Genomic DNA, 20,112 nt, shown 5'->3' with positions numbered 1-20,112 from the left:
AGGGCGCCCCTCATGGCGTTGAGGGCGCCCTCAACCCAGTCTTTGTGACTGTTGCCATGCAAATAAAGCTTTATCCGCTTATCCCCATGGAGGTGCCCTCAACCCCTTTGGAGGCATCCTTAAGACTCGAGATAGGATTTCCAGGAGCTATATAAAGGCCCCTGGAGCTAAGAAATAATCATTCAACTCTGTATTCAATTTCCTAGCAACTCTTGAGTTCTTTAAGTGTGTAAAAGACTTCTCCGCCTTCAGAGAAGGAGATTCTTAGTGCGTTGTTCAACCGCCTTGGATTAACAACCATATAGGTTGTAACTAAGTCAAATTGCTGAGTTTTCTTTCTTTCTTTTTTGTTATTTGATTTTATTTTACTATTGCTATTTTAAGAGTTGAAAATACAAGGAGGGTATATTTTATTTTGCAGGCAATTTACTCCTCCCCTCTTGCCGGCCCTGCTGCACTAACAATTACTTCTAATATTGCTAAACTTAAATCCATATATTCTGTCTTTAGTCTACTAAGTTTAAAACATTTCCCTTCTATTATTTCTCTCTAAGATTCTAGTTTAGTATTTACTCCTTCACGTGTTTCATCTACCAAAATAATATCATATGTAAATAACATGTACCACGGTACCGTGTCTTGAATGTGCACAATAAATTCATCCATAATTAGTATAAAAATATAAGGACTTAGAGTTGATTCTAGATGAAATTCTATTTTTATTAGAATATGAAATCCTATTTTTATTAGAATGTTTTAGTTAGTCCGACTAAACTCTTTATTATGTAATTTATTAAAATTGAAATCCGATTTTTACATGTATAAAAAATTAAAAAGCGTCGTACGACCACTTCATTCTCTCAGAAAAAATATACTATAATTAAACATTAACCACAAGCCAGTAATTATTTTTCTTAATATATCATACATAATCAAATGGGTCCAATTACTGGGTCCTGCCAAACCCGGTTCAACGAACCGACTCGGTTCAGGGTCATATTGCTAGTGGCTGGCTGACGGTGTTGTTCGCTCGAAGAAGACGCAGAATAAAACCGTGGCACGACCACGGACCGCCCTCCTCACTCCGTTCCTGTCGTCGAATCCGTGCCCAGATCTCGATCTCTGCCCTCGTTTCTCCCTGTCGGAGTCTCGGAGATCTAGCTCCTCCCGAGTCGCAGGCGTCGAAGACGAGGGTCGAACGCTGGAAGACTTCTCGGCCGCCTTAGCCATGAACCCCTTCTCCTCGGGGACGCGGTTGAGGTAAGCCGTAACTTGTCTCTTCGTTCCCTGATTGAGCAGTTAATTGTTAAGTCGTCATGCTTCTCTAATTCTCCTTGCTTCTGCTTTTTTTTTTTTCGTTCTTTTTTTTTTCTCCGGATCGTTCATCTCCAATGAAACGTCTAGTCGACCAGATTCTCAGTTAGATCAATCTTGGGTCAAGTAAAGTTGTAATCTTTGGTTGTAATAAGATGGAGAAGTCTTGTTGGTGTCCTGCCGGTGTCAGTGAATGTGGATCTGTTGTTGTTGGTCGAGAATTGCTGTCATTGGATTTGAAGTCGATTGCCGATGATTTCGAGCGAGAAATCACAGAACACTAGGTTGAAATGAGTGCAAATAGTGGAACTAAGAGCTTGCCTTTTATTGTGACCTATTGACCATTTTCTATTTCACTTTGTTCATCATCCTAACCTTACAAGCGGCTTGGAAATAAGAAGATTTTTTTTTTCCAGAAAGATAATTGTGAGAGTCAACTTCTGCATTCACATCGTTCACAGCATTCACTCCCACAAAATCAGATGTTCAAAGTAGTATCCAAAGGTTTCAAAAGGGCTATCCATTTTTTTCCCTAGGATTGAAGAAGAGATTGTACTAGAGACTAAAAAATTTCTAAATATTTTCTGCTTGAGTTGTTCTCCTGACTCTATCTGGAATTAGATTTGATAGGCTGATGATAAATCCGCTTAGAAGTCATGGACAGGATTGGAAATTTGAAACTACTCTGTATCTAAACTGGCATGGGTCTTTGAGTACTTAAACATTCAATAATTATAGAATTAGTCACCTCCTCTAACTATTACTTAGTGGTTTGGGGATTGAAGTGAGCTTGGTGTCATTCAGGATGTGTTGATTCGCTCCTGTAACGATCAGGTCCGACGAGGAGGAGAAGAGATTGTTGGGATAGATGGCTCAACAAAGTGCAGCTCTTGGCAGTATTCTTGGATGTAGTCTGTCAGGGATGAACTAAAACATACATCGAACAATAGAAAGTGTGATTAGGCCATGGGGGTAATATAGTTTCAAAATGTGGGTTTCATATGCCTACCTTGTTAATAGGGGGGAATTTTGATAAATAGAAGTAGGTGTAGGGATTTCTTGCTATATTCATTAATGTTATGCAACTCCAAAACTCAAAGAATTGACGATGAATGAAATATTTATTAAAGTCAACATCTTGATTAAAGTAGGATCACCAGTTGATTCCTTGTTGACTGCCAAGAGTTTCCAAATTAGCCTTCCTTTCCTTTAGCCTAGATGCCTCATCTTAGCTGGCCTGATTTCTAGTTGATTTGCTTTCTAAACTTGCTTGATCTGGGATTCAATTAGGCTTATTGCCATTATCCTTATTCATACTTTTACTGAAACCATTTAATCTATTGATCCCTTACATTCAATCAGACAATCAAGTACTGGATATGGGCTTGAAAGCTTACTCATTCCCTTTTCCTTCTGGTATTTTCTGGGCTAATGAATATGCCCTTACTTTAAACTGGGTAGCGAAGCTAAAAACGTCAAACTTAACTTTGAAACCCCTTTAGAAGAGATTGAGTCCGACAAAAAAAAGTGTTGAAACTAACTTTCTCCCAGTGGCTTACACGGCCTTACCCTAGGGTTGAGCTTATAAATCATTACTCTAGAAAATGCCCTAACTATTAGGAAATGAATCATTTTGTATAGTGCTTTTTTTTTTGCTGATTACTATAGTAACAAGCCTGTCACAGCGCAGAATTATTTAGACCACCAGATCAAATCGGATATGGAACAAGATCAAAATAAGTACCTTTCGACAAATGGGAGTTCATTTTTCAACAAATTTTTATCTTCCCTTGGAATTAGTTAAAATAATTCTTTAAGTCTGCTTGATAGGTACAATTATTATGGCTGAACTTAAATGAATTAAGTTCATACTGTTAATAACAGTACACTTTTCTGGTGGTTGACTCACTACTTCATAAGAACTTTTAAGTGAGCTCAGTGTGGAGCAATTTTGAGATGGTTTACCTCCAGTAAGCTCTTACTTTCAAACTACTTTTCACCATTTGCCAAGTCTATGATGTGTTACAACGTCAAACTCAAAATGAGGGAAATATTGGGTGATTTCAATTCTTCTATATGTTTCACAAGCTTTGTCAAAAACACTACATATTTTGAGCAATCCAAGGTGAGAAAGACCGTCTGCGTGGGCTGCTTACAATAATGTGAACTTATCTAATCAATTTTAGGTCCATGTTAATCCGAATGATAGATGAGCCAGAACCTTCCAAATCATAGACTTCTTTGTTTTTTTTTTAATCACGCACAAAGTTGTATAAAGTTCATTTTTAGTTGGTATTGGGGTTTGACTGACATGTCTATGTACAGACTTGATCAATTTCATTGATGGAGTGAGCTTCATATTACATATAGAAATCCACAATTTAAGATAAAGAAAATAATATAGTATTTCTGCCTTATATTTTTGTAATATGTATCACCGCATTATATTTCAAATTAAAACACATTGTTGCTTTTTTTTTATTATGTCTACAAGTTTGCATAGATAACATAAGCACTACATTTTGAATTGCAGAGTGTACAAGTTAGAAAAGTAGGAATTACGTGATGAAAATGCCACAAGTAGAGTCCTAACTGTTTGGGGTTTGCAAGATGAATCTTTTCCATTGAGCTCAACTATGTTTAAGATCCATGTTCATGAGTTTATCAACATAATTTTTAGGTTAGTTAGGCCTAACATGATCATACATCTTTTTCATCTGAACTTGGAAGCAACAGTTCTAGATTAAACTTTGAAGTATTTTAAAAGCATGTGCGTTGATAATGGATATGCCATAGAGATAACACACATTCTAAGACATAGACAAATATTTTTAGTGAATATTCAAAAGTGTTGATTGTTGGACTTCAGACAGTAGTTTTGGAGTTTGTGTTTTGAGATTTCACCTTAATTTTAAAATGAAACCTTAGCATCTCATGTTATACATTATTTCAGGGATATGATTAAGGCCATACGTGCCTGCAAAACCGCTGCAGAAGAGCGTGCTGTTGTAAGAAAAGAATGTGCAGCTATCCGTTCTTCTATCAGTGAGAATGATCAAGATTATAGCCACCGTAACATTGCAAAGCTCATGTTCATTCACATGCTTGGTTATCCAACACATTTTGGTCAAATGGAATGTCTCAAGCTGATAGCTTCTGCTGGATTTCCTGAGAAACGAATTGGTTATCTGGGTCTTATGCTTCTACTTGATGAAAGGCAGGAAGTTCTGATGCTGGTTACAAACTCCTTGAAACAGTATGCATTAATTTCATAATTCTAATGCTCTGCAAAATGATGTGAACTGTATTATAATTGAGACATGCACTCTTGCTTTTATGTTGTGCATCTCTCATGCAGAGATCTTGGTCACACAAACCAGTATATTGTTGGTCTAGCACTTTGTGCTTTAGGAAATATATGTTCTGCTGAAATGGCGAGGGATCTCGCACCCGAAGTAGAAAGATTATTGCTAACTAGAGACCCTAACATTAAAAAGAAGGTAACTTTTGTACCACATCTTGATGCCACTTTGATTTGAATAATCATGTTTCATGATGTTGAAGTCTTTTAGAAATGGACAATGGAAGTTCTGGAGTATTATTTTTTGTTGTCAAATTGACACTCTTTACGTGAATAAAACCTTCTGCCAGGCTTTAATGTTTGACTTGCCGCTTGCATGCTAGTACTTTTGAGATGTATGGAAACTTGGTAAATTCTATGTCAGTGCTTTAAAGTGTGAAGCTGCAAGCCACAAATTACTGCCCCTCGTTTCCAGTTTGCCTTAATGGATACATGAGATTGTCTATAAACCCAATCTAGTTGAATCATTTCTCTTTGTTGATTACTGTGCTTCTGAATTTGATCTGAAACAAGGCCTTTTAACTTATATGAATGAAGATATTACCATTCTCTGTTGATTTCAATAATCAGTTGAATCAGTGTTTGGTTCTGAGGTATTCTGAAAATATGAAATATATCAACCTATGCAGCTAGCAACAGAAAAATTTCAACAAAGATAAAAAATATACTTATTGCTTTCAAGACTGATGTTTGATAAAACAAGGTCTCCTACAATATGTATTAATCCTAGTGCTTACTTGTACCATCTTATTAGTTTCTTTCCGTTAAGGGGATGCCATCAGGGTATGCAGTCAAATCAAATGGCCACTATTTTATTCTAGATGTATAGCCTTCCCTTTCTGATCACCTTTATCTTTTTATGAGTTGACATGAAGTAATCTTTTTGTTCTGGATGCAACCTGAATATGATATGCATTCTCATTTGCCTCATCTTTTTTTCCTTATCCATCTTTACCTTTTTTTGACTTTCAATCTGCCTGTTGACCCTTATTTACCATGTTAATGATCCCAAATATTTGAATTGTAAAGCTCCAATCCAAATGGAATTTGATCATGCCTGAAATTTCAGCAAGCTCTAATTTCCTTAGCTTATTTGTAGTTTGAACTATCTCATTACTTCATATCATAGCACTAATGTCCATACCAAAGTGAAATTCCTGGTTATTCAAATACTAATGAATATGATTGATGAGTTTAGTCAAACAGATCATTTAAATTTGAGAGTGATGTTAAATTGAATTATATTTTGGCATAAGTACACAACAATCATGAAGTAGATTATGTCTCCCTTCTACCATAAACACTCAAAACAGAAAATTACAAAAATTAGATTACATCGATTGCAATTTGTTTTAACGTGGTCTTTATCTTTTCCCTTTTGCTGTAGTACATCATTCTTGCATTGAAACTTTTGTATTTTGCAATAGTTACCTTTTTGGGTATGTCTTTGTTATTTCTGGTGTAAACCCTTTAATTTATATTAATATAATAATCTTCTTGTTGTTTTCTTCTACTTTCATAAGATCATTCCATTATGGTAGACTTAAATGTTTTTTTTTCCTTAATTTTTTCTAGGCTGCCTTATGCTCTATCAGGATCATAAGAAAAGTACCAGACCTGGCAGAAAATTTTTCAAGTCCTGCAACTTCGCTGTTGAAGGAAAAGCACCATGGGGTCTTAATAGCAGGAGTTCAGCTCTGCACAGATCTTTGTAAAGTCAGTGAAGATGCAAGCAATCATTTGAGGAAGGTACAAAACGGACAGATTTGTGCCAGTTCCCTTGTGAACTGATTCAATAATTTAATCTATATTTTACAATTTTATTTAGGCAATTGATGCAAACAATAAATCAGTAAATGTCTAGTCGCAAATAGGGAGTTATACTTGATAACACGATCCAGTTTAGATTGTGTAATTTAATTAGTATGGTGGATAGATTTTTCAGTAGACTGGAAGAACATGCCACCACAATATGTGTTGTCAATTGGCATAGATCATATGATGCTATTGACATGGTCATTATGCCAACCAGTATAAGGTTGGACTTGACAAGTTAGCATGTGGCATGGGCAGATTCTCAACACCTGATTTAACTTCACAAACTGACACTTAAATCAATGTTTTTTAATGCTTATAAAGAGATGGACATGATAAAAGTCAAATTCTAGCTTTCAATCTCTAAACTGAAGCCCATAGTCCTTTGTGGAATTTTGTAATTCTTCTGAATTTGAATGCTATGGAACATATTGTCAGATATCTATAGAATTTATAGAATATTTCCTGATCTTTGGCTACCTTAAGCTTCTTTCTTTGATATATTGTGCAACTCTTCTTTATGAAAATTTTATATGATTATATGCCTGTATTTCACTTGGAAGAAACTATTATTTTGTATATCACCACTTCAAGCCACTGTCACTGAAAGCAAAATTCAAATTCAAGTTAGATATATTAAGATAGAAATGATCTTATGATGCTAAGCACACTGGTCACTGTCTGCATTAAACATTTACAAATCTATTAAGTTCCATAAGAAGCCAATCCCATCACAAAAAAGTTAGGAGGAAAGTTGATCATTAATCTTTTCACTTATTGTCAAAACTTCTAGCCTCACAGAATTGTCAACTTTTCTAGTTGGTAAGGGGACTGCAGCTTGTTTTTAAGATATTGAGTTGATATCCTATGATAAACACCATGATTTCGTTGTCTTGAGGCCTACAAATTTATCTCATCCCTACTCTTGCTGTGTTAGAATGCATTCATTTTGTAGATATCAAGAGCTTCAATTCCTTTTGCAACTATACTTGAAAATTGTTTGATGTAGTGTTATAAATTTCTTTTTCTTTGTTTGGTTATACATTTTCTGTTTAACATGACTCTTATCCTTGTAGCTGTTCAAATGCATTTCACTCTGTAAATTAGTTTCCATCTTAATTATAGAACTGCACAGAGGGATTGGTTAGAATACTGAAGGACATCTGCAATAGTCCATATGCACCTGAGTATGACATAGCTGGGATTACAGATCCTTTCTTACATATCCGAGTTCTTAGGTTGCTGAGAATGTTGGGCCATGGAGATGCGGATACCAGTGAATATATAAATGATATCCTTGCCCAGGTAAGTTTGCCTGCATAATCTTAGCTTTTTCAATTTTAAGATTTCTACATTTCTGTGAAACTAATAACCACTTATTTTAGTTATGCATAAGTACTACTACTTGCTAAATTTTTTGTTTTGATCAAATCGTATATCATTTTCTTTAATTTGAGTACTATGTTTTATTAAATGAGTGATGAATCCTAACATTATTTTTTGTGTTATTTCTTTTTTATAGGTTGCTTCAAAGACTGAATCAAATAAAAATGCTGGAAATGCTATTCTATATGAATGTGTTGAAACTATAATGGGCATAGAGGCCACTAGTGGGTTGCGTGTACTTGCAATCAATATTCTGGGCAGATTCTTGTCAAATCGTGACAACAACATCAGGTTATTTTTATTCCATTATTAAAGGATTATGTTTTTTGAATTAGGACTATCAAATCTGAGAATTTCTGTATGTTTATTGTTGAAAGGTTTTTGCCTGTAATCAATCTAGAAAGCAAATTGCAGATACAAATGCATAATATAGAAGAGTTCTCTATTTTTTTTTTTTAATTTACATTCTTAGCAAGCTGTTGTACGATGATATTCAACCTATTGACATGCAAATTAGGGTACAAACATTGTCATAAAGTAAACTATATCATATATGTGCATTTTTAATAAGTACTCTAGCTTATTGATAAGGTACTTGCATTAGTATAACTTAATATAAATGCATCATATAGTAGAGCTTCAATCATTTATGCGACTAGTTGATTAAAGATGAAAGGCGTTCCATGCCAATTTTGTCTATTATAAACTGTAAACAGCATGACAATTTACCCATTTTGGTTGTGATTACATTCAACAATATTGACAGTGGTTATCCTAGCCATTACCTTGAAAACTGGCCATCTGCACAAAGGAGAGTGGTTTTAAGAAAAATGATGGTCTTGAGTCCACCTCCAATTCTCCATCATAGACTCACCTGTTAATCTCTAATAGAGTTATATATTATTCTTGATACCATTTTCTCTTTGCTCTTATTCAGATATGTTGCCTTAAACATGCTTATGAAAGCTATTTCAGTAGATTCTCAAGCAGTGCAGAGGCACAGAACAACAATTCTAGAATGTGTCAAGGTACTACTTTTAATTAATGACGTGATTCTAGTTAGATGGTCATTGTAGTATTTTCAGCTGCTCCTGAATGAGATAATTTCTAGAATAATTGGCTTGATTTTTGATTTTCCATATTCATTTGCGATGTAATTGGCGCACCTTTAGTTTTCATTTTGTCACTAACAGAATTTCTCTCTTTCATTTTGGACAAAATGGAGCACTGGAAAAAAAATTCCTCTTTGGAACATAAAAATATTAACATTCTTTGGCTCTGTTCTAATGATGTATTTGTGAAATAGCTTCATGTAAAGTTTATTTCTTTTGCATGCATCATTCTGCCATTTTTTCTGAAAGTTGGTTTTGCAGTCCTCTTCAGCTTTCACCTTCATTTTGTTCTTAAAACAAGTTGCATTTCTTTTGTTTGTTCTTTTCATAAACATGCATAAAACTCTTTGACAATGCTTATAGCTAATGGTATCTGATATTCATGGGTAACTCTATACCATCTGATAGGATTCATTGTCTTTGTTGATTTTGTAACTTTCAGGATTCTGATGCTTCAATCAGGAAGAGGGCTTTGGAGCTTGTTTTTCTGTTAGTTAATGACACAAATGCTAAACCTTTGACAAAAGAGCTTATTGATTATTTGGAAGTGAGTGACCAAGACTTCAAAGGAGATCTGACTTCTAAAATTTGTTCAATCATTGAGAAGTAAGTGAAAGTTTAAGCTTTATCCATTAAGGAACCGGACATGAAAATCACATGAAACTTTAATTGAACTGAAAAAACTGTATTCTGTAAATGTCAAGTTGAAGTGCAGTTGTAAAATTTGCATTGGGTTCAAGTTTCTAATTGTAACTTCAGTTGAACAGAATGTTACTTTAATGTGATGAAGGATCTCAGCCATTAGTTATGATTTGCTTGTTTCATTTATCCTCTTGGGTTGGTATGTTGAAATTAATCTGAAATATCATTCTGCCACTACTAATGCTTGTGGCTTTATTCTAGTTTTTGTTGTTCCTCATGTGTTGCAAACTATTACTCTGTTTTTCTATTCTTTATCAATTAACTCGTCAACCTTCTCTTAATTCACAAAAAGTAAGTTATTGACAAACTTGTCTTTTGTTTTTCAACATCTTTCTTTGCAGAGATGCCCACGAAGATGAGCTTGACTACCCTTTACAGATGTCTGTGAATTTCCAATAAATGAAATGCCCACTGCATTTAACTTTAAAATTTGAGATTCACACTTTGTATTTAGGTGCTTATATTAAGATGAAAATTGTCCATGTCAATAATTCCTTTTTTTTACCATTAATACATCATGCAATTATGAATTCATACTCGCACAAAGTCGTAGTACAACCTTTATTAAAAAAATCATGTTTCTTTGCCATCAATATGTTTGCAATTATTGAGTCATACTTGTACAAATTATGATGACAATCTTATTTTATTTATTTTTATTTTTGTTTTTGTAGGTTTTCTCAAGAAAAAAAATGGTATATTGATCAGATGGTTAAAGTTTTATCTCTGGTATGTGATGATGTATTTCATTGAGCTCATTTTGTTTCAAAAGTTTTAAACACTTATGAAATTGTGATCAATCTTTGTCATTATTTAGAGTTAATGCCTCAGGCCTCTAAGATAGAAAATAGGGAGAATAAATAAAGATATGAGGATTACATATAAAAGAGAGAAAATTGACAAATATTCTTGATTGTTGTTTAGTAGGAAAGAAGAAAATATCAGAGAATAGGCAGTTTTGTGTTGCTTACCATGTTTACTTTGGAAGAGAAGTTGGAAAAAGAAATTTTAAAATAGGTAAATATATCTTACTCAGCCTAAATAGCATATTACTGCCTCCCAATTCCTCCTACAAATTGAGTCTGATTAAAATCTGGTTTGAGCCCAAATCGAAGCCAATTCAATCTTCTCCTAGCACAACCCTCTATTTGCCAATCTTACTCCAAATTGAGTTCAGACACCTGTAATTCGGTATTTATTTATCAGTTCAACTCTTGTTAATCTTAATTCCTACTAATAACTTTTAATTATCTCTCTAATCCCTTAATAACTTCTAATCAAACCTCAGAATATAACATCTGCTTTTTTCATGATTCTCCAAATACATGAAAATTGTTCTTTTTTTTTCACAAGAATGCCCGTGCTTTATAAACTTTTCTTGAATGGCATTGCGCGTGCTTTATCTTCTCTATTTCTATTATGTTTAGGCAGGGAATTATGTGAAAGATAATGTGTGGCATGCTCTTATAGTTGCAATAAGTAATGCACCTGATCTTCAAGGATACTCTGTAAGATCTTTGTACAAGGCATTCCAATTGTCATCTGAACAGGTTAGGCTGTTATGTTGAGATTTAGGCTTTGTCACATTTATTCTTTTTGCAAAATATTAGTTACAATGAATTTACTGTCTAGGTAAGTTTAGTACAAGTAACAATATGGTGCATTGGAGAATACGGTGAGATGCTGGTTAACAATGTAGGGGTGTTGCAAGTTGAGGAACCAATGACTGTAAGTGCAGGGTCTTCTGTTCTTTTATTTACTAACAACCAAAAAATGCTCCTATTATTTTCCTCATGTTCAACTTGTTGCTTAGTTTCATTTCCTAAGAACGTGGTAGGTCTTGATGACACTCCTTTTCCAACCAAGCAAGCTCAATACACACTTTCAACTATGAGATTTATGTATTTCACATCCTCTCTATTGTGCTACATCGTCTGTGTTTAAACTTTAAATTTTTAGTGCTTGAAAGCTGATTTGATTTTTCTTCTTGTTGCCTTTCTGCCATCCAAATCATTCTTTGGCATACAGAGTCTCAGGGACTTGGATTTGTTGTCTTCAGGCTTTGAGTATAATGAGTAGCATACCACCACAAGTAATCTTCTTAAATCATTCAACAGTCTAACACTATTACCTAATTAAAGTTCATGAGCAAGCTCAATCCAACCCAAAATACCAATGCACTTAGTTGGGGAGTTTCTTGATATTTAAGCACACTGTTACTTTAATTAAAGTTCAAGAGCAAGCTCAATCCAACCCAAAATACCGATGCGCTTAGGTGGGGAGCTTCTTGAAATTTAAGCATGCTTAAAAGTCTGACTTATCAACAGGATTAAGGGATGGAGTTTATACCTCATTGCTTACACTTTTACCTGAATTGACATGTTTTCTTTTAACATGTATACTGAGGTCCAATATTGATAGGGCTTCTTGATATTTAAGCATACTTAAAACAACCTCACCAAGCATTGTGGGACTAACTGGGCAAGATATCTATTTTTATCATCCCTTCCTCACTTCCTTGCGATGTGTTTGCTTAACTACCTCCATCATATTTTTATCTACATATTCATTGGTTCATGGTTCCCTACCATCAGTAATGATTTGTTTTCTAGTTTTCTTACATACATTATATGTGTATTCCTTTTTGTCATAATGCATTGTGGCATTCTTTAACCTACACATTGGTGATTTCTGACTCCAAATGGTAGTGTATGCTTCACCTTTTCTCTGTTGGTTGCCGAAATAGTGGAAAATTATAATTTACAGAACTAATATTTTGTGGCACATCATTGTCTCCTTATTACTCCTTTTGTAGGCACTGATACATTGTTGCAGGTAACTGAGTCTGATGCTGTGGATGTTCTGGAGTCCTGTTTAACGCACCATTCAACAGATATTACAACTCAGTCAATGTGCTTGATTGCTCTTCTGAAGCTATCATCGCGGTTTCCACCAAGCTCAGGGTATGCTGTTCATTTGATATGTTGATACCTCGTCATTTACATTCTCTGAAAACTTGATTATCATCCTTTTAAGTAACTTTGGATTACACTAAACTCTATCTGGAAGTTTTGCTGTATGTTTAGGTTCTTGATAGTAATCCTATTATTCTCATTTTAGGCTAACTTCTAGGCTACAAGATATTTATAAAAAAATAATTAGGACCCCACCATTGATGTTTATTTGCAATCTTTCTATTCGATGACTGTACTAATCTCACGTGTTTCCTGATCAGGGTGCATGTACACCTTCTTCTTGACTTTATTCTTAGGTACACTCAGCATTTAGGTGGAAACAGCTTAATCCACTGCTTGATTATCTGTGCCTTTGTTATTTGGTTATTTTGAGGAATCAATTGGCAATCTTACACTTATTTTTTTGGCTGTTAATAGAAAGCACAAATAAATATCACCTTACACCTTTTGCTATAATTTCCAGCCTCTTCCGGGTGGTTAGATTATTCCCAGATAATAAAATTGTTAACTATTTACAAGTTTGCAAATAATTGTTGTTAACCTTACTGTTGTTCTATAAGTTATCTTGACAATACTTTGCTGTCTTTGTTATTCCCAGATAATAAAATTGTCTACAATGCTTGATTTTCTGTGCCTTTGTTATTTGATTATTTTGAGGAATCGATCGGCAATCTTACACTTATTTTTTTGGCTGTTAATAGAAAGCACAAATAAATAACACCTTACACCTTTTGCTATAATTTCCAGTCTCTTCCGGGTGGTTAGATTATTCCCAGATAATAAAATTGTTTACTATCTACAAGTTTGCAAATAATTGTTGTTAACCTTGCTGTTGTTCTATAAGTTATCTTGAGAATACTTTCTTTGCCTTCAGTAATGTGACTTGATTAAAATTTCATTTCGACCTGCTTTCGTATGCTAGTTGGCTGGCGTATCTAGCTGTTTTGTCCATGCCAAACAGCATAGAGTAGTTTTTTAACCATTGTGGTGTATGTTTTTAGACTTTTAGTAGTTGATATTAGATCAATACCATTACATACATCATAACCATGAATTAATTTCTTCAACATGATAACTGATACTGTTGTCATCTGTCCGAACTACTATATACTGTAACTCTGGCTGTTTTGTAGTGTAAAAGACATATTCTAAATCTCATCAAACTGGCTCAAGATTTTTTCCTGTTCTTGTTACGTGTTCTCAAAATCTATCTAACCTGGAAAGTATGATGGATCAAAATCTAGGAAATTAAATCAAGAACTAACTAGTTCTCACAGTAATTGATTGTTTTATAGTATGGATATTCCCTACAATTCTCTGCCCTCTTTATGGTTGAATTAAAATTTATCTGTATCTGTTTTTTGATATTCTGATGGTGTCTCATCAATTATCCAGGAGGGTTAAAGAGATTATTACAACGCACATAGGAAGCGTTGTGCTTGAACTGCAACAAAGAGCAATCGAATTTAACTCTATAATCCAGAGGCATCAAAACATAAAGTAAGCAAATAAACTTGCAAATAAATATTGTTTTAAGAATTTTTGTTATTAAGGTCTATAATTTCAAAATTTATTATACATATGCAGATCTTCTTTGGTTGAGAGGATGCCTGTTTTGGATGAGTCGACTTTTATTTCTAAGAGAGCTGGCTCATCACAAGCAAATATTTCAACCGAGAAATCTAATCAACAATTACCTTCTGGAGCTTCACTTAAGCTTTCAAATGGTGTTGCAAAACCAGCTGCTTCACCCTTGGTTGATTTGCTCGATCTGAGTTTGGATGATACTCCGGTTCCTACTTCCACCTCCAATGATTTTCTACATGATTTATTGGATGTTGGCCTGACAAACTCATCATCCTCAGGTTTGAATGTTTTCTTCTATTATATGGCATAGATTTGTCATGTTGAGGCTAGATTATTTCTTCCATTGTGTTGATGAATTTGTTGGCATGCACATTTTTTCTATCAGACATCTATCTTTAGATGGGAATATTCATTTTCAAATAATTTAGGTAAAGGTTTAAATGAACATTGTATCAGGCATTATATTAATGGGTTAAATGTAGCCATCCAGCTAGTTATGGTGGGTTGGTGGACCATTCACTCGTGGCAACATGGTATGCTAAAGGATCTAGGTGGAATCAATCAATCAGGAGATATTCGTTGTATTGCCCATATTCTGTGATGTATATTTTCTTGTTTGATTTGTGCCATGTAAGACACCAATATAGTACTTATATTTTTGTTGTTTTGGGTGGGATAAATCAGTTTGATGTTGAGAATAAACGTGTTAGGTCCATCCAAACCTAAACTTCTATTATTAGTGGTACACAATTTCTAAACCATGTTGTGTATTGTTCACCGATTGCTTATGAATTATTCATGTCCAAAATACTATATTTAATTATTTCTTTAGCAAATCTTGGCAACTGGATGTTTTCCTTAATTTGAGGCCAAACAAAGATAATCATGTTTAGTGCAGGACTGAACTGCCATGCTGATAATGCAACTAACATTGCATGAATTTGAGCTAATTATTGCCCCACAAATCCAAGTTTGTTGACGAAATTCATAGATCATATTGATGATGCTAGAGTACTTGGGAATCCAGAGGATCACACATAACAAGTGTTATTTACTAACATGAAAGCGTTCTAGCATGTCACAACCGATCCACAATTTAGAAAGGGAAAATACCAAAAGAAGCTCTTTCTCGTGCAAAATACACAAATAAGACCCTCACTAAATCCTTGACAGCTAGATTGAAAATTGAAGGACCTTCTTTCAGTGTTTTTGAACAAAAAGGACCATCAGGCATTTGCTTTTTTAGGATTGAGATCCTACAATCCAACTATTTCTAGCTATGTTTCTTACAATGGTATATGGATGAATGATTAATATTCTTATTATCACACCTGCCCAGAGAGATTGAATTCTGTTTAAGGTGGGTGCAATCATACACCTGTAGAAGTTTAATATATATATATATATATATATATATATATCCCCAGGGCGTAGCATAGACGGTGGGCGCATGACATCTCTGACGTAATGGCCAAGGGTCGATTATCAGGAACTGAAAACCTGAGTTTACCCTACCATGCGCCTGACGCATGTGTACTTACATGTACCTCCCTCCATATCCATGGGGTCGGCATTAGAGGGGCCATTAATGCAGCGGATTTATATTTTATATATATATATATATATTTGATTATCCAGAGATCATGATTCAGTTATCGTTCCTGCTATTTATATATGTTTTTTTTTTCAAATACATCATGCTAAATATAGGGATGATGCATTTTATTTTTTAAGTATAATATTCACTTTCCATAATTTAATTGGGATAATTTGTCCTCAAATTATCTTGTGTGGCTGAGCCAACTCTTGGTTCCAAGCTAAGATTAGATTTGTCCATTCAGCATTCTTTGCTAGTGTGAAGAGGGAGTCTTTGCAGGTTTCTGCTTGGAGCCCTTGAGGCTTTAGGCCTTCAGGTTTATGTTGACAAAACTAATTTCTGTTCTGCAGTATTCCTGTGCATAAAAGGTGGTCAAATAGATACTCTAGAAAATTTTCTCTTTCTCTGTACTTAATCACAGTACTCAAAGTATCATACAGCTTTGCTCCCTAAGTGGGATTTTCTGCAATCATTAGTTTTTTTTTCTCAAATGCTGAAGTGCAGATAGGATTAGAAATTTTGTCAGATATGCCATTCCAATAGATTGTTAAATAGGATATGGTAAGTTGGGATGCATAATGTAGTAATAATTTAAGATAGCTGACTCTGTGTATGCCAACTACATTATTTGTATGGAAACTTTAATTTTAAAAGTTTGTTAAGCAACTAATGTGTATGCCCAACCTAAAAATAGTGAGCTGAACATAAGAGTCCACTAGAGAATGCTAGAACTAGAAATTAGCTAATTCTAACTAAAAGTTCCTTTTGAGAGTAAATAGCATATGCAAAGTAATTTTCTCTCTATATCAACAGGTTTGCTTGTGCGTGCTAGTTTGTGGACAGCATGGTCACATTAATAGAATCTTCTGTGCATTCAAACTCTTACTCTGTTGAACTAATGCCATGATTAAAGGAATGATCTGATTCTTTTGTTTGTACACAAGGTGTTGCTTCAGCGAGTGGTACAGATATTCTTATGGATCTTTTGTCTATTGGAACACCTGTTCAGAGTAATACTACACCTGAAAATGGTTCCTCCATTAAAGGTAACAATTTGCTACATTTTCAAATCCTGAATTAATAGGGCAAATTCTATTCTTATATATACTATTCCTAGGTTTTAATGATATATTACCAATAGCCAAACCTAATACTGCAACTGTCCAAGTAGTAGATTTGTTGGATGGATTAGCATCAAATGGATCTCATCCAGGTAAATCTGTTTGATGGTTAGTGTTGATATAGTTCAATGAAAACTGTGGTGATATACCTTTATGATCGAGCAGGTGCTCAAAGTCCGGTTCATCCATCAATCACTGCTTACCAGAGCAGCACCTTGAAGATCACATTCAGTTTCACAAAACAGCCTGATAAACCTCAAGTTACTCAAATTCATGCTACATTTATGAATTTGTCATCAGAAGCGTATACAGATTTCATCTTTCAAGCAGCTGTTCCAAAGGTATTCCATAATATGCTCAATTAAATGTTCTTTTTCTTAATCATCAAGTGCGTTTTCTTTCATAATTTCATCAAATAGATATGTTATTTAATCATCATATAAAATAAAGTAACCTTCTCTGTTCCATTAGTCTGATGTTACTAGCTATTGGTGATTCGGTCTGAGATTCTTATGACGGCTAACCTTAACGTCTTCTACAGTTTATCCAGTTACATTTAGACCCAGCCAACAGTAATCATCTTCCAGCCAGTGGAAATGGAAGGATCACACAAACTTTTACTATTACCAATACTCAGCATGGCCAGGTATGTGCCGGCTTTTGTTTAACTTTTTTACCGTTCAATTATTTGCACTATATTCATATCTGGTAAGTTTGCGTTATAGTTTGCATTCATGATAATTTCATAATATTCATTTGTTGATCTTCATCTGTCCGTATCATGCTTTGTATACACGATTATTGTTTCTTATGCCATTTCAGAAACCCCTCGCCATGCGAATAAGGATTGCTTACAAAGTCAGCAACCAAGAGAGGTTGGAACAAGGACAAATCAACAACTTCCCTCCAGGTTTATGAGTGTTCGAACTTGCTTGTTTTCCAATGAAATTTACCCTTTTGCTTGGGGTTTATGTTCCTCAATGCTGCTATGGAATTTGATCGTATATTCGATGCAATGTATAGTTTAAAAACTACACAAGAGTATCATTTACTCCATGTATTTGGATTAAGATGGGTACAGAACTCAATTTAATGCCCCTTTGATGAGGTTGATTCTCAGGTCTGTATGTATTTGCAGTAGAATGTCGTTCATCGAGTCTAAATGGAGATGCGAAGTCGTCGTTTGCAACATCAAGCAAATTATCGACAAGTTCGATTCTTTGATATTGTATGAATGCAGTGTGTATGAGAGCACCTAGAAACCATGTGATATAAATTGCCAATTCTTGTGTTCGTTCATCCAGTTGATATAAGGTTCTCATTTGATAGTAGATTATAGGTGCATGTTATTGAGCTATCTCAATTTTACATTCAGGTTTACCAAAGCATTTATCGGGTAAGCATAACGTTTCAAGCAACAATATAAAGATATCAAAAAACATTTATACAATTTAAAATTTTAATTTGTGTTGAAGTTTGGGTCTCAGAACCATATGGGTTTATTTATTGTGTTGATACAATTTTAATATATTTTTTTAAAAGTTTAAATATAAATGTATGTTAATTAAAAATTAATTTTATTAACATTTGAGTGTTATATATGTTTATTTTTGATGTTATATTTTAATGTGTTGAGTTTATACTTTTGATATTTTCTTATAAGATGTTTAATAGCATGTACCAGCTTCTCTATTTAAAATACATAATTTAGGATAAAAAACTTATTTTATTAAATTTAGATATCTATTTTTCATTATATTATATATCAATTTTTTTATTTCTTCTCTCTTTTATAATATTTACAAAATGGAATTAATTCTTCTATCTCTTTTATAATATTTACGAAATGAAATTAATTCTTTAAATTTAAAAAAGTATTATTCATAAATATATAATTTAGGTAATGGATAAATGCATAATATAAGGAATGGATAGGGTAGTTTATGTAAAAAATTTGTAGTTATTCTATGTAAAATTTAAGATAAAATTTTTAAATATAACATCTAATGTGGATATTCTAATGTTTATTATTATAGTATATTTTTTTATTTTTAAAATTTAAAATTATAAAGGTCTTAAATTATTATTATTATTTTAAATGTAGGTGTAAATTTTTAATATTTTAAAATTTATTTAAAAATTATACTTTGATAAAGGTCTTGAATTACTTTAAAAATTGATTCTTTCTCGGATCTTACATGACGAAAGAGTTTCTTGTATTTGACTATATATTTTTTTTAAAAAATTATTATACATTGGCCCTGCGATAATAATACAGTGTTAGGACATCTAAGTTGTCACTCAGACATTTGTATTTGTAACTAAGGTATACTCGACTTTATCATTTTTTAATTATTTTAAATTCATATTTAATTTTTAATGTATATTTAAATTTTAAAATTTTGTATTAATTTTTAAAATTATCTTTTGAAATTAAAAATAAAAAAGTCACAATTTCTACCCCAAATGTTGCGATACGTGGGAATCGTTACAACCTTTGTGCCCACGTGAAGAACATTTAGGGGATCATGATATCTTTAATAGGATAAATATCTCATTGTATGTCTGATTTCTTCCATATAAAAGGTTATTGTACTAGCATAAACACCCTACGATTTATTTTTTTTAGAGAGTGAGAATATCGTAGAGGGTCCATTAAGATAACTGATACAATAGACATAATGATTAAAGTTTCTCATATATTTAAGGATTAAGTTCTAACCTCAATAAATTAACGAATAAAATTTTCTTAATAAATAATTAGTTTAAAATACTATATTAATACATTGCCCACTATAAATAATTTTTGATTTGATCAATAGAAAACTTTCAAGAGAGATTATGGGAGGTCAGATCAGTACCCAAGTATTAATCGATCTAACCTCGATGTCTAGTACTGAATAAAAAAAAAATAGACGGAATTGTAAATTCAACCGTACTGATCATTACGATACAAAAATTAAATCCGTGCATCTATTTGCTCAAGATACAAACATCTGCCCATTAAAAAAAGGCATTCCATGAATAATATAAAGATATGAATTATTTTTCTCATGCTTCTAATAGCAATGAACTCTAACTTGAACAAAAATATTTTACTCTCTAACCTCAAGTCAACTATAGTCTTTAGTCAATTAAAGCT

At 33.4% G+C, this 20,112-nt stretch overlaps 1 protein-coding gene across 4 annotated transcripts; it reads left to right on the top strand.

The window, feature by feature from the left end:
* The first annotated feature begins 1,030 nt into the window (after positions 1 to 1,030).
* On the top strand, positions 1,031 to 18,269 carry LOC122028713 (AP-1 complex subunit gamma-2-like). 4 transcript variants are annotated; one of them, XM_042587573.1, is made up of 19 exons: positions 1,031 to 1,260; positions 4,268 to 4,570; positions 4,673 to 4,814; positions 6,251 to 6,424; positions 7,616 to 7,795; positions 8,013 to 8,167; positions 8,814 to 8,904; positions 9,431 to 9,594; positions 10,365 to 10,419; positions 11,118 to 11,240; positions 11,323 to 11,418; positions 12,526 to 12,653; positions 14,061 to 14,165; positions 14,253 to 14,530; positions 16,794 to 16,895; positions 16,991 to 17,062; positions 17,136 to 17,311; positions 17,512 to 17,616; positions 17,793 to 18,269. In XM_042587573.1, the coding sequence occupies exons 1-19, from the start codon at positions 1,229 to 1,231 to the stop codon at positions 17,886 to 17,888; spliced, it is 2,577 nt and encodes an 858-aa protein (XP_042443507.1). In that variant the 5' UTR covers positions 1,031 to 1,228; the 3' UTR covers positions 17,889 to 18,269. The 4 variants fall into 4 exon arrangements, with proteins under 4 accessions (XP_042443507.1, XP_042443506.1, XP_042443505.1 ...); XM_042587572.1 differs by having other exon boundaries at positions 16,967 to 17,062; XM_042587571.1 differs by having other exon boundaries at positions 1,091 to 1,260; positions 16,806 to 16,895.
* The last annotated feature ends 1,843 nt before the right edge of the window (positions 18,270 to 20,112 follow it).

Source organism: Zingiber officinale, chromosome 10B, assembly GCF_018446385.1.
Source record: "Zingiber officinale cultivar Zhangliang chromosome 10B, Zo_v1.1, whole genome shotgun sequence".
Classification (NCBI taxonomy): domain Eukaryota; kingdom Viridiplantae; phylum Streptophyta; class Magnoliopsida; order Zingiberales; family Zingiberaceae; genus Zingiber; species Zingiber officinale.
This window is presented reverse-complemented; position numbering and strand designations above follow the sequence as displayed.

Coding starts and splice junctions, on each gene's coding strand:
- LOC122028713 (XM_042587572.1), top strand. CDS start 1,229: ATGAACCCCTTCTCCTCGGGGACGCGGTTGAG. Junction 10,420..11,117: donor TGGTTAAAGTTTTATCTCTG/GTATGTGATGAT, acceptor TATTATGTTTAG/GCAGGGAATTATGTGAAAGA. Junction 17,617..17,792: donor CCAATACTCAGCATGGCCAG/GTATGTGCCGGC, acceptor ATGCCATTTCAG/AAACCCCTCGCCATGCGAAT.